The following is a 25337-nucleotide window of genomic DNA, read 5'->3' on the forward strand; positions in this document are numbered from 1 at the left end:
ACCCAATAGTTCACTTGGAACTCAAGATAATTTGTTTTTACATACCCCATTAGAATCATTTACATTTATGTATGTGATTGTCTGATCTTGTTGCTTTCTCAAAAAGTTTCCACTCCAATTAATTTTAATTGTTTTAGGAGGGTCAGATGCTATTGAGGGTCTAATCCTATATATGAAAATATAGGTACCAACACTCTTGATATGTCGAGGCTTTCCACCCCTAGTTTCAGTGGTTACACAAATTAATTTACTTACAAGAGACTGACTTTACTCCAGTTGCAACAAAAGTCTTGGGATGGGATGTGTAGATACACTTATGTCATTAATTCTCAGTTGTATACAGAGGACAAGTGTATATTAAATGGATTGCCTGTAGTAAAAGATGTTCAGTTGTTAACTGTATTCAAATGGAATATGTATGATGTAAACATTACTCGTCACTGAGATGGCTGATGATACCGAAATTCTGTTCCTTATAGCAAAACAGAAGAGGTTTCTGATTTTAACCTCCTAAATTAATAGAATCATATCTTTATCCAGTTATTCCCATAGCATTTTGAAAGAATGAAATATTTCAGGGATTTAATCTTACATGGTGACAAGCTCAAGTATTAATTTACTTAATTTTTGGCATATGGAATGACTACACATTGAGACTGAAAACAGTAAAATCTTACATAATTGCATTGTGTTCATATCCTCTACCTACTACTTGCTCTGATTATAGAAATTTGCTAATATAGAAGGAAAAAACAGGGACATGATTATAATAGCATCAAACTGGTGCTTCAGGCCTAAGCCTAGGGGCACAAAATAACCCATAAATGGCAGGATAAAGTATCCTTATCTCTGTTTGACTTCAGGTAAGGGTCACAGTTAACAGCTATTCATGGAGTAACAGTTCCACCTCATAGCCGAACTCAGGAATAGCCAGGTGGGAAGCATTCCTGTTCAAAAGGAAATAATACAATGGGGAAACTGAGCCAAAAGGATCCTACCTTCGCCTATGCTAAGGTCATCCTCTTGTTTTTTTCCCCAGATACAGACCTCTACCTGTAACAGTTGAGGATCACATTTCCTCTGAGTAGCTTGTGGCATATCTCTCCAGTGGTGGATTACTGACTTAATGATCCGTCAGACAACTATACCTGAATTCAAAACTCTAAACAATATCAGTTACAGTCCCAAGAGCTTTTTACTTCAAATGGCAAGTTTCACTAATCACAGCTTAGGGATAGATACAATTATTTTTACTCTCATGAAGTTGCAGTAAGCAGTAAAAGTTTGCCAGGACTCACATATACTTAAGAGATTTCACTTAACATCCTTCACTTGTTTTTCTTTTCCCTTTCTCGAGTATAAGCTCATCCTTACATAAAGATAAATCATTAGAAATCACTTCTGTATTATAAACAAACTTGTAAATTATCAGTAACCCCATTTCATTGTTTAGGAATTCTAGTACCCACAACAAGCTCCTTTACGGGCTGATGGCCTTGCCCAAACAGATGGTTTCAGTTTGCCAGTAAAGGGGAATCTGCAAATTCTTTTCTTTGTATCTTTTCTTCTGCAATAATTACCAATTCCTTCTCTGTGCCCACTGACCCCCCCTTTTAAATTTTTCCAGTCGTTACTGAGTCTTATCAGGATTTTTTCCTAAGCTATTGTAGCTTATCTTTCTGGGAGTTTTTAGGAAGGCTTGGGCTTCCCCCTCCCGTTCCCTTAAATAAGTTTCTCTTTTTATGAATGAGGAAAGAATTAATAATAATGTAGGCATGCAGTTTCTAAGTGTCGGATCTAAATTTTTTTTTCTTCTGAAACTTCAATGGCCTGGTCCCTAAATCCGTCTTTCTATAATCAGTGAGGTGACCTTCTTCTCTAGCTGTAAAACAATAAATCTATCATTCTAGGGGTAGGAGGTGGGAAATGCTTTTAGCTTCCTTAAAACATATTCTAAAGGATATTAACCCAATTGCTTGCTAGCATTTATTTTCAACATTTATAAAAAACATTCAAACCACAATATGGCCTTGAGGCCATATTTTCTCCCTCATTTTTTTCTTATTTGTACTTTTACAGTCCAGAACCTGGCTACAGTTTACAAATGTAAAGGAAGAGAAAGAAGCTTTCTGAAAATTTATAGAGATTCACATTAGTTAACAAAACACAAAGAAATAGATTTGTCAGCAAAATTTTCCTTCTAAACTCTGTGTGCACAATTACAGACTTTGAGAGACACACAAACATAGGCACAGAAAAACACAAACAGACCTAGAACTGTGAGATAGGGGCCCCATTATTAAAAGTTGCTTCTCCTTGCCTGCCTTACTGGATATTTCCAGAGGCCATGCTGTCGAAATTAATACTAATGCCCTTTTAAAACTGCACCTGTCTTGTTTCTTGCATATTTTTATCTGACACTTCCTTTATTAATCATATCTCAAATAATATTCACTGAGTTTTCCCTCTTCTTCCTGTCCCTCTGATGCCTTTAGTCAGAAAGAGAGGGATAAAGGGGTGGGAGTAGGGGCTGGGAAGGAGAGAGAAATTCTTTTCTTTGTGCTATGATAGAGGAGTTGCCATTTCAGGTTCTCTCTTTATCTTTGCCTAGCCTATAAATCCTCCATTAACAACACAAACAGCCCCCTCGGAAGCTTATCAATATACAAGCCAATGTGCAGTTTCCCAGTGTCCCCGTACTGGTGCATTTCAGGTGACCCCTTCCACATCCAGTTGCATGTGGGTAGCCAAACTAGGATTCCCCTCGAGTAGACCTGCCACCTCCCCCTTAGGGAAGAGGATGGCTAGGATTCCCTCTGTGGAAGCTTTCCTTTCCAAGCCGCTTTATTTAGCGCCCTGCCAACTACACCAAACGTAACGGGGTGAAACCTGTTCTGCCCTGATTATACCGATTGCAGGGAGGTGTACCCTCCAAGTAAGTACTGAGATACCAAAAAAAGAGGGTTTCATGCCAAGTGGGTTATTAATAAGCTTTATTAGGGTTAATTAGGTTAATTGGAAGAGTTTACTCATAATAGGCCATTTGTCCTAGCTGGCAGCAGGACAAAGTAACATCATGGATCCTCACACCAGCCCTGGGCCCCAGGTATCATATAGAAACAGACTAAAGAAGGCGTAGTGCCAGGGATGGCCTAGGGTCATGTGCAAGTTTTCCCATAGGATGGAACTTCTTTTGCTGTTTCTATTTACTCGAGGTACTTTATATTCTTCTCTGGAGTCATAGATCATGTTCCTACTCTGGCTACCCCTGTATACTCCCGTGAAATTTTTTTTTTCAACGCAATGAGTTTGTGTATGGTTAGGAATTTATGGGGAGAAATGGAGAGCTTTGCGTATGACTTCACAACCTAGCAGTAAATGCAGCAGTAATACACAGCTGATGTCTTAAATACTTGTAATATCTTTCACAGACAATCTAGAAGTCAGAGAACACAAGACATAAGTCCAGGAAAACTAGTTATCGAAACTATTCAGCTATGAAGGTTTTTTTGGGATTTAGTTTTATTCATCTTATCAGTGGTGATATTGAATGATGAGCAATGTAAATGATAATTTAGAGAAAATGTTAATGTTTTCTCAACAGGATTTTAATTTTGGGAAAATTAAATAACCTGGTAAAAGAATGGATACGGGAAATCAGTGAAAGCAAGGTATGGAAATTTTAAGTATAATACTAACAATAAGCTTGTTCCATTATTCAGATTTGTAAAACACCTTTAACTAAATCGGAGGCCACAGATTGTCTAATGGCTAACTCGCAGTCCATTCTGGATTGTTGATATAAAAATTTGTAACTAGTGAGTCTTGATCTCCAGCTTAAGGAGTTAGATATATTTTTGACTAATGTATTTCGGAATTTAAATTCATTTCTTGCACAAAATTGTACCTTACTTTGAACAATATATGTGTTGTTGAAAATTTATATAAATGAAATAATTGTAACTAATGTAGAGAATTGCTCTTTGAACCAAGCCTTCAACCCTCCATTTATGAAGTAAAGCATTAGTAATGTGAACAATTCTTATACGTTTGTATTTTCATATATTTAGTTTTCCTGAAGTTAGGTCATCTTGCATGTAAATTTTGGTTGACTTGGCAATTAGTATTAGACAGTTTTTGAGTTATAGTCACCCAACCTATGACATATAGAGACAACTAGCTATCATCCCACACTTTGATCTAATGAGATTGCTTTCTGAGTAATCTTATTCCCTTTTTGAGAGTGTAACACACATAAGCAAAGCTGGGGCAGTGTAAGCATTCATCAGTCTTCCAAATTCTTTTCTTTCTACAGGACATTTTACCCAAAGAATCAATGTTTAAAACGGTGGTTAATTTCTCTATAACTTACTACAAAAATAAAGACTTAGAATAAGATCTCAAAGGGTAGTAACAGATACTGACTTTAAAAGACCTAGGAAATTCCGAAATTTTTTGGCTACATTATGGTTAACAGAAATAGACATATTTCTGTTTCCATTATTTCTAATTATATAATTGACAGACCTCAACTCCACTCATCAGGACACAGGACAGTTCCATGTGTTTAATATTTAATGTTGCCTTACTGATTTTACAGATTTTATGAAACAAATTTTTAGGTATTTCCAATGCCTTAAGTTTACTTTTTTATTTTCATACTTTGCAGCGAAGTATGAAATGCGCTAACAATACTGGTATTGTCAGTGAAATAGCATTTATTAAGCACCTTTTGTGTTCCACGTACTGTGTTAAGAAAGGCAAAAGATGATCCTTTCTCTCATGCTCAGAATCTAATGTACAAGACAACTTGCAAACAGCTATGTACATACAAGCTATATACAACGTAACCAGAGATAGTAAATACAGGGACAACACTAGCATGAAGGGGCAATTGAGAAAGGTTCTTAAAGTAGGTGGGACTTGAAGGGAGCCAGGAAAGCTAGAAAGCAAAGATGAGGGAGAACAGAATGGAACTTTGAACAATGGTTAGAAAGTAAAAGAGAGAAATGGTAGATCAGCCTTTGGTTTAAAAATAATTTTCATTGGAAGAAGAAATGTTAGTGTACAGAAGAAACATTGTATTTTATATACACTGTACAATTTATGTATAATTATATACAGTGTTCACAAGTGTGCGTGTATACACACACACACACTCTTCACTTTATGTAAGTTGACCATTTTATAGTTCTCTATGTAAAGCAATTTGGGAGGGAGGGAGGGATGAAGTAAGGGGACCATTCAGGGAGTGATAGAGAAGTGAAAGCAGGAGAAGGAATACGGGAGTCAGGGACAAATACGTGGTACCTGAGTGCAGATGGATAGAAGGCAGACATTCAGGGGTCTGGCATTTGGATGGATGGGCGTAGTTGTGCAAAGGTCTCTCAGCATTGGAGGTCTCAAACTGAGGTCCCTCAGTCTGGCTCCCCAAATCTCTTGCTTTGGTGGCAGTCTCTGCATGTCAGTTCTGCTTTAACTTGGAAGGCATTTGTTTGTTTTTTTGGGGGGGTATGGGTGGGAGGCTGAATAGTGCTAAGCCAAGGGGCAGAGCAGGGAGAGTGAGCACAGTACTGTAAAGTTAATATAGCCTTTTTTTGGAGTGTGTTTTTCTTTCAGAATTCTTTATGTAAAGTTGAATTTGCTTAATGTGAATTTACATAAAGCAAGAAGTGTCTGTATATACGCACATACCTTCATACACGTGCATACAGAAAGAGTGGAGAGGGAGGAAGGGAAAGGAGAAGGAAAACATAGAGCACTCATTTTGTAGGATATGGTGCATAAAATAGTTATTAAAAGGCTTGTAGTGCCTTGATTAATATATTTAGTTACTTTTCAGTCATTTGGGAATGTAAGCTCAGTTATTACATTATTCCTATGGGAGAAGCTGGTCAGTATTACAGTGTTTTTTTTTTTTTTAATAACATCGTTTCCAGGAATGCATTGCAATTAAAAGTGGAGAATGCTAACATTTAAAATTGAATATTGTAGTCATTAAGGACTTTATGTGTATGTCCATATTTTAAAAACAAAGTTTTCATTGGCATGGGCCTTTACTCACAGGGGCTTGATAAATTAAATAATGTATCTTGAAAAATGAGATTTCTGAAGGTTTTTGAAAGTTAGTATGTGAAGGGCATATAAATTTATAGAATTTCACAGTTTGTGGGAGCCCTGAAGACCTTTCAGATCCAAGTCTTTGTTAAAACTTTTTTTGGTCTTTGTTTGAAATGTAAAAATCATCAAAAAAAATTTCATTCTACATTTGAAAGATAACCTTATGTCTTTTGTTTTAATAGAATCTTCCACAGTCTGTAATTGAAAATGTTGGAGGAAAAATTTTTACATTTGGATCCTACAGATTAGGAGTTCATACAAAAGGTAAAGGTGCTTTTGTTTACTTGGAGACAGTTTTATATTTGTGTATTAGGGATTGTTTTTGTTGGTTTGGAAAGAAAAAAGAATGCCACTTTAATTCCCTATGTACCATAGTAGGAATTTGAATGAGGCTGAGCAATAAATTTATAGTGGGTGGTTTATAAATAGGTAGGGGTGAGTGTTTTTTCAAGATCATTCCTTTTATGCGTTGCAGTCCACCAACAGTATTCTCTTTGCTCAGCTAGGGAAGGGATAAGGAAAAATGACATAGCAATTGACCTTTTATAGATTGCCATTAGTCATTCCTCTGCATTGATTGGAGTACTTTTATGTCCATAGTACCCAGAGTGTTATAGATTATAAAAGGTAGATGTTCTTGATATCTGGCAGCTTGGAGAGGTAAGACAGGTACTGGAGAGAATTGAGAGGAGGAGCCATTGAAACAGAGGGAATACTTCATGGTAGGCTAGCATCATGGGGAAAGATTTTATGGAAGAGGCAGTCTTTTCATTCTGATGCAGGAGAATCAGAAGCATGAATGAGATTTTGAATTGTATATTGTGGGTAGGTGGACAGCACCGTAGATCTAGAGCTGGGCTTCATCTCCAACCTTCACATTGTAGAGATGAGGAACTAAAGTTCAGTGTGGTTAAATAACTTGCCTGAAGTCATCTGGGCTCTTAGCATTAGAGGTGGCATTTGAATCTTACATCTGACTCCAGGGCTGGTTCTCTGGCCCCTGTAACAAGGAGGTGATCTGACTTGAGTAATGAATTGGTTGAGGGTAGTAAAAAATAACGTGGACTATATTGTTAAGAACATTGAATGAAGCACTAGTTTCTAGCTTTTTTTTAGGTTTTCTCATTTTATTGATGATTTTCTTCACCTAAACACAGTTTTTCCACCAGTGGTATCATCAGTCATCCCAGACTTCACATAGGAGGCAACCTGTCTCTTCTGTAAGAGGAGGGAGTGATTGAAAAGCTAGTGATTATCTGCATATTATGATATAGTTCTTTTCATTGTGATATAGTGGACAGAGTACCAGCCTAGAGTCAGAACTTAGGTTCAAATCCTTCTATCTCAAAATGGGTCTAATCTCTCAGTGCCCCAGGCGTATCTCTGAAAACCTTAAAGTTGCAGAATATTGTGTCTTATATTGAGGGAAATTTCCTCCCTCAGAATTCTTTACTTCAGTGAAATCATATGTCGGGGTGTGTGTGCGTGTAAAACTTCTGAATTCTACCATTGCAAAATTTTTATGATTAGGTACATACTGAATTTTGCATGTACAGTGATGATAAAGTGTAATGAGGCACTGTAAAATCCTGAAAATCTTAAGTACTCAAAGCCTATAAGTTTGCTATGGTTCTAGTGTTAAAATTTTATATTTCTTTGAAAAATACTTATCTATTTTACATAGATTAATTCTGTTAGAGAAGAGATTCTAAATTTTTTTTTTGTGCCATGGACCCTTTGGCAGTCTTAGGAAATTTATGGAACTCAGAGTAATGTTTTAAAGTACAGACAATACATAGGATTGCCAAGGAAGGCAATTATATTGAAACACAGTAATCAAGACATTACGAAAAATAAGTTAGCAAGTTCTGTATTAAGAATCCTTGATCTAGAGTGTAGAAATGCTATTTGCATTTGATGGCTTTATTTCTTTCAGGTGCTGATATTGATGCATTGTGCGTTGCACCAAGGCATGTTGACCGAAGTGACTTTTTCACTTCATTCTATGAAAAATTGAAGCTACAGGAAGAAGTAAAAGATTTAAGGGTAAAGTTTAATGCATCTATTAATTTGGTGAAATTTATCATTTTAAGAAGGAGTAGAGGATTCCAGTCATACATTAATAATATACAGGATTATTTGAGTAGTGTAGCTATGTTAAAATGTTTCAAGCTCCATCACCTGATTAATTTGTAGTAGTTAGTTATTTTTGTAGTTAAAATACAATGCAGTGTTATGGTCCTGTCTCCTGCAGTGAACCCCCCCCCCCCCATAATTATTATTTTACTTAATATAAACATACTGCTGAAATTTAATTACCATTCTGTTACGGATATGATTTTCCAGATACTGAAATTTTTCAATTTGGTTTTAGGCTGTTGAAGAGGCATTTGTACCAGTCATCAAGCTATGTTTTGATGGTATAGAGGTAAAGTAAAATTTTAATTTAACTTTATCTTCTTGTTTATGTCTGTAGTATAACTGTAATAATTGACATGAGTCAATTTACTTTAAGGAGACTAGGATTAATGAACTGGGTGCTGATGTACGTTAATACAGCTTTCAAACTCTTGTGCTTGCCCCCTGATATTTGTAGGAGTTCTTTGAACTGGTGGTAGGTAGCAGTGTCAGTCTTATGCTGTTTTTATGCTTTTATTATCTAGGACCTCTGTGATCTCATTGGTGAGGGAATACTCTAACCCATCCATCCCTGCCTGTTCCGTTCTATTCTTATCCATGTCTTTACCATATGTTAATTAATGTTCTCAGGACCTTCCTTAGATTCTCTTAATTTCATCATCATCATCATCATCATCTCACCAATAACTATAATAATAGTTAACACTTATGTATGTAGCAGCTAGTATGTGCCAGGACTGTGGTAAGCACTTGACAATTATTATCTCATTTTATCTTCACAACAACCCTGTGAGATTTCGGTGCTGTGATTAGCTCCATTTTACAGATGAGCAAATGGAGGCAAATGGAGGTTAAGTGACTTGCCCAGGTCATCCAGCTATTAAGTGTCTTGAGGCCAGATTTGATTTTAAGCCAATGTTCTGTTGACTGCACCATGTAGCTGCCATCTTGCATCACACAGATGCAAGTAAACATGGATTGCCTTTTGCTCTTCCTGTATACATAAGGAACTAGACTTTTTTTCTCAGACATTTCTTTGACAATGCCCTTTATGCACTTACTGATAATTCCTTGATTGTGTCATATTTTTTTAAAAGTTATTTAATATTTTTAGTTCTCAGCATTGATTTTCACAAGAGTTTGAATTACAAATTTTCTCCCCATTTCTACCCTCCCCCGCACTCCAAGACGGCGTATATTCTGGTTGCCCTGTTCCCCAGTCAGCCCTCCCTTCTGTCGCCCCACTCCCCTCCCATCCCTTTTTCCCTTCCTTTCTTGTAGGACAAGATAAATTTCTATGCCCCATTGCCTGTGTATCTTATTTCTTAGTTGTATGCAAAAACTTTTTTTTATTTGTTTTTGAACATCTGTTTTTAAAACTTTGAGTTCCAAATTCTCTCCCCTCTTCCCTCCCCACCCACCCTTCCTAAGAAGGCAAGTAATTCAACCTAAGCCACATGTGTATCATTATGTAAAACCCTTCCACAATACTCATGTTGTGAAAGACTAACTATATTTTGCTCCTTCCTAACCTATCCCCCTTTATTGAATTTTCTCCCTTGACCCTGTCCCTTTTTGAAAGTGTGTATTTTTGATTACCTCCTCCCCCTATCTGCCCTCCCTTCTCTTGCCCCCCCCCCCCCCCTTTTATCTCCTTCCTCCTTCTTTCCTGTGGAGTAAGATACCCAATTAAGTGTGTATGTTATTCCCTCAGGTCAAATCTGATGAGAGCAAGATTCACTCATTCCCCCTCACCTGCCCCCTCTTCCCTCCCAACAGAACTGCTTTTTCTTGCCACTTTTATGTGAGATAATTTACTCCATTCTATCTGTCCCTTTCTCCCTCTCTCAATATATTCCTCTCTCATCCCTTAATTTGATTTTATTTTTTTAGATATCCTTTCATATTCAACTCACCCTGTGCCCTCTGTTTCTCTATATATGTATATTCCCTTCAGCTACCCTAATACTGAGGTCTCATGAATCATACTCATCATCTTTCCATGTAGGAATGTAAACAAAACAGTTCAACTTTAGTTAAGTCTCTTATGATTTCTTTTTCTTGTTTACCTTTTCATGCTTCCATTGATTCTTGTGTTTGAAAGTCAGATTTTCTATTCAGCTCTGGTCTTTTCACTGAGAAAGCTTGAAAGTCCTCTATTTTATTGAAATATTTTGCCTTGGATCATGATACTCAGTTTTTCTGGGTAGGTGATTCTTGGTTTTAATCCTAGCTCCATTGACCTCCAGAATATCATATTCTAAGCCCTTCGATCTCTTAATGTAGAAGCTGCTAGATCTTGTGTTATTCTGATTGTGTTTCCACAATACTCAAATTGTTTCTTTGTGGCTGCTTGCAGTATTTTCTCTTTGATCTGGGAGCTCTGGAATTTGGTGACAATATTCCTAGGAGTTTTCTTTTGGGGATCTTTTTGAGGACGTGATGGGCGGATTCTTTCAATTTCTATTTTGCCCTGTGGCTCTAGAATATCAGGGCAGTTCTCCTTGATAATTTCTTGAAAGATGATATCTAGGCTGTTTTTTTGATCCTGGCTTTCAGATATTCCAATAATTTTTAAATTCTCTCTCCTGGATCTATTTTCCAGGTCAGTGTTTTTTCCAGTGAGATATTTCACATTGTCTTCCACTTTTTCATTCCTTTGGTTCTGTTTTATAATATCTTGATTGCTCATAAAGTCACTAGCTTCCACTTGCTCCAATCTAATTTTTAAGGTAGTATTTTCTTCAGGGGTCTTTTGGACCTCCTTTTCCATTTGGCTAATTCTGCCTTTCAAGGCAATCTTCTCCTCATTGGCCTTTTGGAGCTCTTTTGCCATTTGAGTTAGTCTATTTTTTAAGGTGTTATTTTCTTCAGTATTTTTTTGGGTCTCCTTTAGCAAGTCATTGACTTTTTCATGGTTTTCTCACATCACTCTCATTTCTCTTCCCAGTTTTTCCTCTACTTCTCTAACTTGCTTTTCCAAGTCCTTTTTGAGCTCTTCCATGGCCTGAGACTTGGAGGCTTTTGTTGTAGGCTCTTTGATTTTGTTGACTACTTCTGGCTATATGTTTTGGTCTTCTTTGCACCAAAGAAAGGTTCCAAAGCCTGAGTCTGAATCTGAGTCCGTTTTTGCTGCCTGGCCATGTTCCCAGCCAACTTACTTGACTCTTGAGTTTTTCATTGGGGTATGACTGCTTGTAGAGTAGAGAGTACTTTGTCCCAAGCTTGAGGGGCTGCGCTGTTATTTTCAGAGCTATTTCTACACAGCAAGCTCTGCCACAGCAGCGTTCCTCCTCCCCCATGAACTGCCAACCCGGACTGGACTCAGATCTCAGCTGGCTCTGCACTCCAGCTGAGATCCGCCACTTATTTCCCAGGTGGGCCTGGGGCTGGAAGCAACTCCCGCTGTAGCTCTGTAAGCAGCCTCAGAGCAGCAACACTTACACTGCCCCCGGGACAGTGGCTGAACCAGGGACTCCTTTCACTCTGTCCCAACAGCTTTTCCCACTAACCTTCTCTGTTGTCTTTGGTGTTCGTAGGTTGAGAAGTCTGGTAACTGCCACAGCTCACTGATTCAGCGTGCTAGGTCCTGTTCTGCTCTGCTCCAGGTCTGGTTGGTCCAGGCGCAGCTCAGCTCCTAGTTCCGTGCGATAGACCTTACTCCGCGACCATCCAGGCTGTCCTGGGCTGGAGCCCTGGTTTTCTCTGCTATTTCATGGGTTCTGCAGTTCTAGAGTTTGTTCAGAGCCATTTTTATAGGTGTTTGGAGGGACCTGGGGGGGCGCTCATGCTAGTCCTTACTTTCCAGCTGCCATCTTTTCTCCACCCCTTGATTGTGTCATATTTTGCCCTGTTCCTCCCCATTACGTACTTTTCCGTTGCCCTTTGGGTAATAAATCAAGAATTTAAGTGTCTAATGCGTTCCAGGCAATGGCAATATAAAGCCTACAGGAAAGTAGTCCTTGCCCTCAAAGAGCTCTATGTTCTATCTGTATCTCTTAAATTTTTTCAGAGACTGTAATCTACTATGAAAGCTGTTGATGTTAGAAAATAAAAGCAATATCACTCAAAACTCTACCAGATAACACTGAAGCACCTCCTAGGTTGTCTCTCTATAGTTTTAAAACAGGTTTGGTAAATTGTGGCAGTTATTGCTTAGCTTACAAGGATGTCTTTTTTTTTTTCCTATATTCCATGGATCTTTTTATTTAAGAACTAGTGAAGTATAGTCAGAAATAATAATAGGAAAGTTCAGTTGGTTGCTTTGTTCCTAGACTATATTTTTTTCCCCGTATTAGCAAACTGCTACTAACTTTTATTCTCCTAATCCCAGACGCTGCTGAATTCTTTGTTCCATAAGAGTAAACTGTCCACCTCCACACACCTTCCTGTTCCCATATTCCCACCCACCTCAGCTTTAGGCCTGTAGTATCCCAGTCCAACTCTACCTACTCTGCATTGTCTCTTCTGTAATTCCTTTACCATAATTAGCAAGTTTCCTTTTACTTTACATTCTTCCTCTAGTGTTCCTTTATGACTTCTAGCATTTATTTACTGATAACCTGGTTCACCCTGAATATTACCGAATCCCTGTGCATCCTTTTCAGTTGTATGTTTTCTTATGCTCAAGATACCACTGGTTCCTGGATTGGCATTTGGAATATTCTTTGCTCCCCATTGCTGCTTATGTTTCTTCTACTGCCATCATTCAGTAGCCTCTCCTTCTTTAGGATTCATGCTATCTAAATTTATACCCAATCCAGATCCTAGTGGCTATCTGTTAGCCCTGCCTGCTTATCATTCTTTGTTTCTCAGTGACTTCAGTTCCTCATTTACTGTTTTCTTTGCCATCCTGAGTCCTACTTATGGTCTAAGTTGTCAATTTAAATGTTGGTATGCCCTCAAGCCCCATAATTTCCCAGTTTCTCAGTCTATTCAGCTCTTATAACTTCTATACTTTATCTCCTCCACACAGAGAATTAGTCTCTCCTATGATCTTGTTATCACCCACAGTTCCATTTTCATAATCAGGAACTCTTTATTAAATCATAACCCCCTATCTCTGTCCAGTACCTTAATCTTGGCTAAATCTCTCCTTGGTCTTCACTGTGACCTCTAGTACTGCCACCCTCCATTAATTGCCCAGGCCATTACCTTTGTTCTGGCTGCATTCTTTTCCCTTCTCAGGATCAACCCTTTAGTGGACTGTGTCAATTCTATAATATTTTATATGCTCGAATTCCTTTCTCTTATTGAATTGCAACTCAGGCCTTGTTAACCCCAATCATGGATTAAGCTTTTTTCCTCCATTCCTACCTATGTGCTATGGAACTAAGCTACAAGAACTTGGCCAACCTTGCTAATTGGGTAAGTTATAGATTTGTGTTGTCTATTGTGTTATCTATTTTCTTCTCCCCTCCCTGAAAGCCTTTCACACAGTGCATTTCCCTCACTGCTGAAGCCTTCACCTCACAGTTACTGAGAAAACACAGGACATTTCCTCTTCTCCACTCTACATCTTGACCCTTTGACATCATCCCTGATCTTCTTCCAAGTCTAACCTCTACATAAAACCCTTAATCCTATCTCCTGATGTCTTCTCCATTGGATTGCCCCCACAGGTAATTGCCTCCATTCCCATCTCTGATGTCCTTATCCATTGATTCCTTTCTTACAAATCTTCCCTCAAAACCCCTTATATTCTCAAGCTATTGTTCTATATCTTTCCTCCCTTTTACAACTAAACTCCTACATTTGTTCTTCTACTTGCTCACTTCTCAACCTCTTGCAGTATGGCTCCTACCTTCCTTCCTCACTCAATTAAAATTGCCATCTCCAGAGTTATCAATGGTCTTTAAACAAAAATTTTTAAATGAATTTAACAACCGTTTTTAAAGAATAGAAGGGTCATATATGAAACTGAACTTCTTCCACCTAAAATTTTTATATATTAAATTTAATAGGACTGGTCTGCCTCTGTCCCCTTCTGAATTTTCCCATTCTTGTGTTTTAAGAAACTCAAAATATTCCAAAATAGAGCTCATTATTTTTTTCCTTATACTAACTGTCCCAGTTCTGAACTTTGGTGTTTGTGCTTAGGCACCACCATCATCCCAATCACCTCAGATTTATAAGCTTAGTGGCATCCTTGATTCCTCATTCACCAAAATATTAGAAAACCGTGATTTCAATCTCCTCCCCTCCCCCCACACTTCCCCTTTACTTAATAAACTGCAGTTGTGTCTTATTGTTTCTAGGCTCGAATAATGATGTTTAGCTTTGAACAGTTTTTACAACCTGGCTCTAACATACTACATTTCAATTCCCCTTCACACATACTGTGTGGTCTAGCCAAACTGGTGGTCTAATTGTTCCTTCTCTGTGGGACTTCATTTCCCACCCAGTGTCAAACCAAGAGGAGCCGGTAACAAAGTGTAGTTGGGGAGTGTGAAGCCTTAAGGTGTAGGAAAGAATTTCACAGCATACCTAGCCATTGAAAACCACCGATCTATGGAAATTATGAAATGGTTCATTTATACCATGGCACTTCAGCAGAATTCTGAAGGAAACCAGAGATTCTGAGAGGTTGTAGTGAGAAGGGAGACATGGGGATGCTTATTAGTTGTTTGATCCTGAATAAGTCACTTAACCTCTTATTTCCCTAGTCATTTGTTTAAGACAAGTAAATTGTAGAGGACATATCAAGCTGCATTGGTTGAGGGATTTTCCTTATTGGGAGTTCTCTACACAATGGAATCATATCTATTCCCTCACTCCCCCCCACCCCTTAAACAAAAGAAGATCAAACAATGTAGTAATTCAGTATTTTATTCCCTTTTGGGCTATTTCTAAAGTTTTCCCCACTAAACTTATAAGTATTTGTGTACATGAAAATAACAAGTTCACCTTATTGGAAGTAAATGCTTTTATGAAAAGATGGGTAAATTCCTATCATACTTCCAAAATACCCTTCTTGATTTGGAAATCTCTGTACTGGATGGGACTATGGAAGTGGGAAATCACTAGGGTTACTCAGTAGCCTTGCTGTTTAAATGGGATATTGCTGTAAGTAATTATTCACTTTATATAGAAATAAGATCTATTGGGAAGAGTTTAATAGAGGTAATACACATAAAATGTTCTATTTCTCAGCTTCTCAGTACATGATTAGGGTGCCACGCTAAAGGTGTGTAAGTCTTAGGATACTGATGTTGTTGCTAATTATAGGTCAACTTCGAGGAGAGTAGTTATTCCTCTCTACCCGGTGATTTCATTGGTTGTAATTCCAGGCATGGCAACTCTCTTTGATGATGCTTATCAGCAATTTAGTTTTAAAGGATTTCCTGAGAAGGAGAGGGCTTACTTAAAATGTGCCCATGATCACATAGCTAGTATGTTTCAGAGGCTGAACACAAACACTTGTCTTTTTGACTTCCAGACTAATATTCTGTACCCCTTACGGCGTGTGTTACACACATTTTATTTTCTAGATCATTGTTCTTTGTACCATACTATCCTGTGTCTAAAATTTTATGGTATTCTGTTCTTCTTTGAAACTTCATAATTGAATTAAAGGTTTTCTAATGCTTCAGAAAATGAAACAAGCAAAATGGACATAAGACCAATTTTGAAAGGATGTCTTACTGAATTCTTTATTTGGGATTTGAGTTTTTTTAGATGAAAACTTTTCCCTTTAAGTATTTTGTACAACCTCCCTTGTCTTAAATATGTCTTGCTGTTTCACAGTATCAGATGTCTGTCTCATGTGTTGGTATCATATACTACAAAGATTGTGTGTCTATAGAGGAATATTTTAGATATGGGAAGAGTATTTCTTTTCTAACCCATACTTGTCCATTTCACCTTTGCTTTATCTCCCCACCTTTCCTGATAAGTATTCTTTAAAGTAACTTCTCTTAGTCTCTTCATTTGCATTAGTATGAAGTCTTATCATTGTTATCATTAACAATAATTAGCTACGTTTCAAAGTGTACTTATAATCTTATCTTCTTGAAATGCTTACAGTTCCCTTTTACCTTTTCAGTGTTGTCCTAATCTTATCTTTTTAAAATTGACTCCAGCTACTGGCATGGCATGTAATTCTTGGTAAATGGGATAGTGTGCCAAAAGCAACAATAGGAATGTTTTACATTTTTTACCATTCTGAAAATTCTTTTTCCTTCCCCATCTGTAGAACATTGTTTTTTAAATAATTTTTAATAATTCAGTAAGCAGTATGCTAAACTTTTTGTAATATGCTCACCATTGAAATTATACTAGCATAGATAATTAATTGTATGCACATAGTCAGACTCATAAGTGAGTTGGATGAATGGTCAGCATTACAAATTGCAGATATCAGTTTAACTACCCATTATTGCGTTTTAACGCTATCTGGATAGAAAGGACCTATATTTGAATTATTTACCTTTCTTCTTGTGGGTAACAGGAGACATTACCAGGGTTATTATGTCATGAGATTGTACAAACTTCCAGAAGAATCATTTCCTATGTATTCTGGAAATAACCTTTTTAACAAAGTTCTGTAGTTTAATGGATGTGGAATGATTACTTTTTGTTTTGATTTAGATTGATATTTTGTTTGCAAGATTAGCACTGCAGACTATTCCTGAAGATTTGGACCTGCGTGATGACAGTCTACTAAAAAATTTAGATATTAGATGCATAAGAAGTCTTAATGGTATGTGAAACATTTACATAGTATCAATTTTTTCTTGTCAGATAAAGTTCTTTGAGCCTTTCTGGTGTATTAATAGTTGTGTCTTATTTTGAATTATTCAGTTTTTGCATGAGGCTGGATTAATATGTAGTGTTCACAGGTGTGGCCAGTATGATCTAATTTAAAAAACCAAACCACTTTATCTTTACCTTTTCTGAGGCTAAAGGATTTAATACACCATTATCCCTTTAACTTGGAAAATGAATTAAAGTATTCAGGCAATAATGTGAGCAGGTTTTTCTTAATAACTTTTAAATATGTTGACCTATTTAGTTGATAATCCCTTACAGTTAATATTCTTTATGGGACTAACAAGTGTCAGTTAAGGGCCTAGGAAATTTTGAATAAATGGATATAAGATTTTAAAATGAATCTTTGATAATCTGAAAATGTGTTTTTTCCCCTCCCTTTTGTTTATTAGGTTGCAGGGTAACCGACGAAATTTTACATCTAGTACCAAACATTGACAACTTCAGGTTAACTCTGAGAGCTATCAAACTTTGGGCCAAACGTGAGTTCAAAATTTGCTAGGTAGCTAATTAAAAGGGTGTGTGTTTTGTTCCCCAGTAACTTGCTTTTTGTTTTTCCCTTATCAACAGGCCACAACATCTATTCCAATATATTAGGTTTCCTCGGTGGTGTTTCCTGGGCTATGCTAGTAGCAAGAACTTGCCAGCTTTATCCAAATGCAATAGCATCAACTCTTGTACATAAATTTTTCTTGGTATTTTCTAAATGGTATGTGTTTAGATTATATTAAAATAAAATTGATTGTAGACACTGAAGTTTAGTCTTATTTCTATGACACTTCTGCAACTGGTTCCAGATTTAAAATTGTACATAATTAAAAGTTTAGTTTAATGGGGACCCAAAATTTGTGTTATTTTCTTAAGCAGCAACCCTAAGCCCCATTTCATTTCCCATTGCCAATTCCCCCCTCTATCAAAAAAAGGATGAGGCAGGCTAGTGGTATGTTTATTATTTCAACACTAAGTAATCTCCACATAAACTTGCATTTTAATTTTAACCTGAATGTCATGTGTAATCAAATTAAAAATGATAACTTGGGATATCCATTAACTTTTTGAGAAAGCCTTCCCTGGTTTCCCCACAAACCTCTTTAAATTTAAAGCTGTATATTTTGGGGAGCACTCAGTTAATTAGTTATTGCCAATAAAATATTGATGGTATAACATACACAAGAAGCATATAAGAAGAATATAGTCACAAATATATGCAAAAAGAACAACTTCTTGACACTTGAAAAATTAGTCATTTACTCTAGATTTGCTTTTTTCAGATAGCTAATAAAATTTTCCACCTTCTAAAATATATTGTAAACATTCTTTTTTAAAGAAATCCTCACTACTTTCTTTAGTTATTTTGTCTTTATGGATGGATTTAGTGACTTCAAATTTTTAATTTTCAAAATGTTTAAGGCATAAGAAAAGTAATTATCCCATTGTCATTTTATGGAATTCCATTGCATTTTTTAATAAATGAATTATTTTCATCATTCCCTTAAAGTATTGCTATTGAGCCAAAAGCCATGGGGTTTATCCTCTTGCATTTCTGTGTGGTCACCTGTTTCCTACTCATTTTGATTTTTTATTTAGAATGAAACACATTTTCAGTCAGATACTTTTAAAGTTTCTATAACAGTGCTGATAAGTCTTAGAAACGCCTTCTGTCTAACCTTTAAATGAGCTAATATTTGTAAACTAACTACTTTTAAAGTATCTGACTTTAAAGACGTGGTCCCACCGCTTTCATCCAGTTGTTAATGCTAGATCATCTTAAGCGTCTTAGTGGAGAGTTTTGTTTGTTCTGTGTACTTTTAATAACTGATCATGCTGCCTTAGCTGTTATTTTTCCAGTTGCCTATGGATTCAGGTAGAATAAAGAATGGATTCTCTTTCTTACAGGGTGGGTTTCCCTTGTTTCATGGTTCAATTTGATCTGAAGAACATTGCAAGATATTTTGTAATAGAGCTGATTGTTATTGCTGTATGATGGCTTTACTAGCCATTTCAGGGCTGCAATATAGGACATATTTCAAATGATTCTTGTGATTCTATAGTTTAGAAAGAAGGCGCCTTACATAGACTTAACTTGAAGAAAAAATTACAAGTCTTCCATCTATTGATTTGTCAAGAGGGCAAAATGAAGAAGGATCACATTTCACAAAATACTTTGTTATTAAAAAAAAGTATAGATGGTAATATCCAATGGTCTTATCAAGTGCTACAATCTTTTTAAACAGGGAATGGCCAAATCCAGTGCTATTGAAACAACCTGAAGAATGCAATCTTAATTTGCCTGTATGGGACCCAAGGGTTAGTGTATTATTTTTTCCCCTATAAATTCACACTGTACAGTAAAAAGTAAAATCAACTGCTTAAAGAAACTCCATGGAGACTTCATGTTGTAGATATTTGTGAATGTAGCTGACTATTGGTAATTGTTTCCGTAATTATATTTTCTTCATTATAACATCAACTGTAATGGTCCTATAATTTATAGGATATAATTACTTTGTACCCTGTGAACTTAGAATATAAGGATATATATTATCTAGCTGAACATACTGACTTCAGTAAGAGATTTACAACCTACAATATATACTTAATCATATAATTATTACTATGTAAGTAAAAACTGTACGGGCATCTGTGCATAAGAAAACAAAATAAAAGGCTACTAAAAATATTCCCTGTATTTATTTTATGTAAACATTTTGTTAAAACTGATTTGTAATACAAAAGCTGTTGGCAAAATCATTTAGTATGTGACCACTTTCAAGAAGTATCAGTTTAGCCATCCGTGATATAGTTGTTATAGTTGGTTTGAATTTCTGGAAATTGAATTAATGTGTTTGAACTAAGGAATAGCTTTAATTTTAGTTCTTTTGGGGTGTTACCATCACTACTAAGAAAATATTCATTTTGACATTTTTTCATTTGAAAGAAAAATAAAATTCAGGATCTCAAAATGAGAGACTTAATTAAAAAGTCACTCAATTTAATGGGTTTATGTATATTTTATCTTGTGCCATCATTGATTTTGCTGGTCTATCACTGCATCTAAAACTTATTTTTTCTGTTTCTCTTGATCAGAAAAGGCTAAATATATTCAAAAGCTTTCAAACTTAAAGGGTGAATCGAGTTGTAATTCAGATTCTTAGATTTGAGATAAAAAGGCAATTCAGCTCCTCAGCATTAATTATAGAACTGGGTCTTTAAGTAATACAATTGATATTTTTAAAAAGCAAAACTGATACGAGTAGTATTAAGGATTTCTTAGATCTTTTGTGTAAAATTTATAGGATGATACCAACAAGTGTAGCGAATGCCTAGGGAGTTAGGAGATTGGAGGTCTAGGTCTGATTTCTGCCATTTACTATTTGTTTAACCAGTGGCAAGGCCTTCTTTGGGCCTCAATTTCCTCATCTGTAAAATTCAAATGTTGGGCTAGATCATTTCTGTTACTTCCAGTTCCTACTTTCTTATGATTCTAGGACATGTTTAAAAACGTGGCTCTAAATTTGATTAAAACTTTCCTTTGGAGACCTTAAAGCAAAATGGTTTAGGGGAAGTATAGCCTATAGTAATTCCTTGACCCTCTCCCCTGGTTTTTTTTTTTTTGGAGGGGGCAGAGTTTGTTTCATTTTTGAATACTGTATTAATATCCCAATAATTAGGGTGCACAAAGTTTCTTTTCATTTTAGATACTTTGTTCCTAGTAGTGATGTGAAAGGATATTACTAAAAGTGCTTATTAGCAGATGTTTTAATATAGCACTTTTATGAAAATGAACTTGTAATTGAACCCAAAGTACAATTCAGCTTTTTTAATTAAAAAGCAAAGTTTTAGGGTACCATTTTAAATTAGTCTTTCTAACATTCTGTATTCACTTGTGTATCCTGAAAAATTTAGTGTAACATGATCACTTGCTTACATTTGACTGATAGATTAGATTTGTTCTCTGGTACTCTAAACAATTTCAGAACAGGGCTTACTGACCAGCATTTTCTTGATTTCACCTTCAACAATGAATACAATAAAAATTGATCATTGTTCAGTTTATCAAAAAGGATAAAAGTCCAAATTTCTGTTGCATGTGTACTTGGAGAAACTGATTGGCTGTTGTTATACATAGGTAAACCCCAGTGATAGGTACCATCTTATGCCTATAATTACACCAGCATACCCACAGCAGAACTCTACGTACAATGTGTCCGTTTCTACACGGATGGTCATGGTTGAGGAGTTTAAACAAGGTAAGTTCTTTTATCCTTGCTCTTCTTATACAAAAATTTAAATACTGTTATAATCCTAGTAGCATTATTCTTTATGGTATTGACTAAAATGATCATTTCCAAACCAGAACTTTGCAATTATTTAAGGATTGCAGTATATTCTAGAGAATAGTATATTCTAGAAAACTCAATTTGTAAATGAGTGTAATGTTTGATACTTTTTCCTTTCTAGCTATACAATTTGTATTTGACTTGACACAAATAGCAAAAGTTTTAATTTTAAACATCTTGTGGGTATTGGAGTCTCTTCACTCCAGTAGATTTTTGTAGGCCGTATCTAGCGTCGTATCTAGTATAATATACTGTTTGCATGTAGAATTACGGTTTTTAGTCTCTTCCACAGGCAGAGACTAAGCAAACAGGAGGATAAAGCCCTTAAGGAAGGAAGTTGGGCAAGAATGGGGATCTTGCATCAAGAACTCCAAAACTACCATGAAATTCAAAACAGAGTATGGTTTTCCACTTTGTGTATTTCTCTTTATGGGAATACATAGGTCTCCAATAACCATTTTTTAATGGAAGAAAAATATGAAAGGAAAGAAATCCACATGAGTTTTTTTCCTCTCCAAGCTAGATAACATCAAGTTTTGGAGTTATTTATATAAAAAGTATTAGAATATTACTTTTATTGTTGGTTACTGACTTGATTCAACAATGACTCCCAAGTTTGTAAAATACTATGTTTATGGCTTTTCCCCCATCATTAGTAGTTTTGAAATGAGGAAGTCTTTGTAAATTTAATTAGTTCTTATGTTGCATTATAATGTATGTGTGTGGTATAATTAAGTTTTTTAAATTGTCAGATTGCTAATATTTACAGTGAAATATGCAAAGAAGTTTAATATGTGTTTAATTTAGGTCTTGCTATCACAGATGAAATTTTGCTGAGTAAGGCAGAGTGGTCCAAACTTTTTGAAGCTCCCAACTTCTTTCAAAAGTACAAGTATGTATTTTAAGGCATGGCAGACGTATTGCTTTCTTAACATTCACAGTGATATATCTGTATATATGACACTTTGTTAGACAAACATTTCCACTAGGATTTAGGTTTAAGGGTTCTCATTTTCCTGTGAATCGCTAATATTTAGAATAGTAAACACTTTTTGTTGATGTATTCCTTTTTTCTCCATCTCTTCCTTTTAAAGATAATATTTAGCCTTTACGACTGGTTGCCATATAACTTAACTAGCTTTCATTAATGAAGACATCGCTGAATGAGTGGAAATTGTCAGTGATTTGGCTAGAAGGACAAATTGTTTTTTTCTACTTATTTTTAATACTTAGATATTTTAGACTAGTATGTGTTGCTGATTAAAGGGTGAAAAACTAAGGGGAGAAGTTCTTGTTAAAAGTTTACATTTAGAAAGATTACAGTCACTTAAATTTGTAAAGTTACATCTTACTGATTTGCTCAATACATAGCCAACTGTTAAATGTTTTCAGTAGGCTATATTTACTACCCATCCTTATTTTTTCATAGTAAGAAAGTCCCTTCAGATATTTAAAAGAAGTTTTCTTAGGAGCCTAGAAGACCTAATATTTTTAATATAAATGTTCAACTTTTAATGGTTTAATACCTTTTTAGTACAGGTCAGAAGCCTGTTTTAATTGTATTTGGTTTTGATGAAAATTGTAAGTTTTATAATAAATCTTACTTGAAAAAAATTGACTGCATTTTTATTTGCCCTGAGCTGAAATTTTGCCAGAGTCCCACATTTTTTTTCTTTTCAATTTTTTTTTTTAAGATTTGAAACTTTTCTAACCATCTGATCTTGTATTGGATTGTGTTATGTAATAATCTAAGCAAGATTTTAATATGCTATTCCCCAATTAAAAAAAATGAATGATGACCATCATAATGTCTCTGTGTTTTGTTTCTGTATCTTTTGCATGGAATAAACAACAACAGTAGAGCCCTGAGTTGTGTTCTGGGGATTGCATTTGGAAGCTTGTGTTAGCAGTGGCAACTGAAATAACTTAGATATTGACGAGCTCGACCTTTTCTTTAGAAATTTTGTTTGTGTTTAGAGAGCTTTTCTCCCTTTTTACTGTTGAGCGCTATTTAAGTTTGACAGAGGCTTAGGTACTACTGTTTTTCTAATTCAGCACAAATCAGTTAGAATAATAGTTGACAACAGAAGAACAAAAAATACTATTCTTTAGCATAAATATATAGTAATGCCACTCAAACTTCTTAAGGAGTCACATTCATCCAAACTTGCCCTTTTTAAGTTTAGTGTATCAGGGATTGGACCCATTAGTTTGTCTCATGCAACAGACTGATAATTTCTTCTTTAGAACCCAAAGATCTATATTCCTTTTAAAAAAAATTTTGTTGAGAAAAACCTTGATGGGGGGCCCTTTAAAGTTTTATTTAAATAGTAGCTTTTAAATTCAGTTATAATTTATCTTTTTCTAAGTTATTCAGCCTGAAAGCATGCATATTTTGCTGCTTGTGGGTCAAACAAATATATCTTTAATGAATAATGGTAATTTACTTATATCTATTAGATCAGAAAATGTCATATCAAATTGGTGATACGGGTGTATTTTAAATATAATAAAAACAATCCTGATCTAAACTTGAATGTTTAAAATCATGACAAGTCTACCAGTTATATCCACAAAATTTCTCCCATGTTTTGGGATTCCTCTCTAGAGAGAGCTAGTTTTACAAAGGGAGCTAAGAGCTAGACATATTTAACAATATGAACCTCTTGATGACATATGTTTGTAGGCACTTTTTATTATAATAGTCTCATGTTGTTATGAATATGTCAAAAAAGTTAAATGTACCAAATAATGACAGGCAAAGTTAAATTTTTCTTACTTTTAAAATCAGTTACCTTGGAAGTATGTATAGTAGCATTAACTACCTAAATTTGTCTAGCATCCTTCATTGTTGCGGTTGTCTTAGAATACAGTTTACTACATGCTCTTCTGCCGTTCATTAGATTCAGGTGTTCATATTTGAAGGAAACCAACATGTCAACATTCATTATATGTCTAAATGTGAAGGCATAGCATTGATTTGTGGTGTCTTCAAAATATTTGGTACTTTATTTGAAATTGTTTTTGTGATTAGAAAGGCATTCAACTATTTGCAAGATTATTTTTAAACTCAGTGCATTAAGGACTTAGTTACACTTATATGATAAAATTGACGCTCACATTCCTTTAAGAACTTTAAGAAAGACACAACTTTGGGAACAACTTTTGACTTTACCTCAGATTCCAGACAACCTGATAGCTCTGACAGTGAAAGAAAGGGCTTGTTAAAAAATGTTTAAAGACAAAAACATGATATGTTAAAAAAAAAAAGTTTATTAAAGAGGGATCAGGGATTGAGGCTTAAGGATAAATTAGATGTATTCTGACTTTTATACTCAATTTTTTAAGATACCTAGACATCTTGGTAGAGGTACTTACAACAAAGAACACTGGAGGAGGCATCCCAAGTTTTATTGGCTAATATCTCAGCTTTGGATTTTGCAACAATTAGTCCATTGTGTGTTTTTGTAATATAATTATCTTAAGATTCCATGTGTCACAAAAATTAAATCATTTGGCTACAGTTAAAAAAGAAAAATTAATAAACCACTTTTTATTACATTTCTACTACATTTATCAGTATGTGACATGGCAGCTGATGGAAGTGAGCATCACTGTGACCTAAAGATATAATGCTTGTGCTTTGGGTCATAGTTGCAGTTCTAAATTCTAATTTGCATTTGCCACCAAATCTTTTGAATCCTGGGTTTAAAAGTCTGTGAACTTTTCATTAATTAGATCAGACATTTATGGTAACTTTATTGATTCATCCAAGCGTTTTTATTTGCCAGTTTTAAAAAGTTTTATTGTTTTTTATTCATTTTAATATAGCACACTAACACTTGACACATTAATATGTAAAATGTTTTCTGGAAGTATTTGATTCAAGTATTCATTCACTAAACATTTAATTCGGCTGTTATTTTTGTAAACAGTTTTGAAAGATTTCTAATATAAAACAACAGTAAT

The 25337-nt window shown here is 35.4% G+C and overlaps 1 protein-coding gene across 10 annotated transcripts in view; it reads left to right on the plus strand.

Moving 5' to 3' along the window:
* The window catches only part of PAPOLA (poly(A) polymerase alpha), a 76531-nt gene that overhangs the window by 18851 nt on the left and 32343 nt on the right, over positions 1–25337 (plus strand). For 8 of the 10 annotated variants that reach the window (XR_005009884.1, XR_005009886.1, XM_036750266.1 and 5 more), the window contains exons 3-12: positions 3605–3671; positions 6303–6384; positions 8057–8166; positions 8495–8548; positions 16849–16960; positions 17421–17510; positions 17599–17737; positions 19263–19335; positions 21158–21278; positions 22176–22260. Coding sequence is in view for 7 of the 10 variants with exons in the window: in XM_036750266.1 (XP_036606161.1) it covers positions 3605–3671; positions 6303–6384; positions 8057–8166; positions 8495–8548; positions 16849–16960; positions 17421–17510; positions 17599–17737; positions 19263–19335; positions 21158–21278; positions 22176–22260 (933 nt within the window). In the remaining 3 variants the exon portion in view is untranslated. The remainder of the gene's footprint in view (positions 1–3604; positions 3672–6302; positions 6385–8056; positions 8167–8494; positions 8549–16848; positions 16961–17420; positions 17511–17598; positions 17738–19262; positions 19336–21157; positions 21279–22175; positions 22261–25337) is intronic. The other 2 variants (XR_005009885.1, XM_036750270.1) reach the window with 1 other exon arrangement.

Source organism: Trichosurus vulpecula, chromosome 3, assembly GCF_011100635.1.
Source record: "Trichosurus vulpecula isolate mTriVul1 chromosome 3, mTriVul1.pri, whole genome shotgun sequence".
Classification (NCBI taxonomy): domain Eukaryota; kingdom Metazoa; phylum Chordata; class Mammalia; order Diprotodontia; family Phalangeridae; genus Trichosurus; species Trichosurus vulpecula.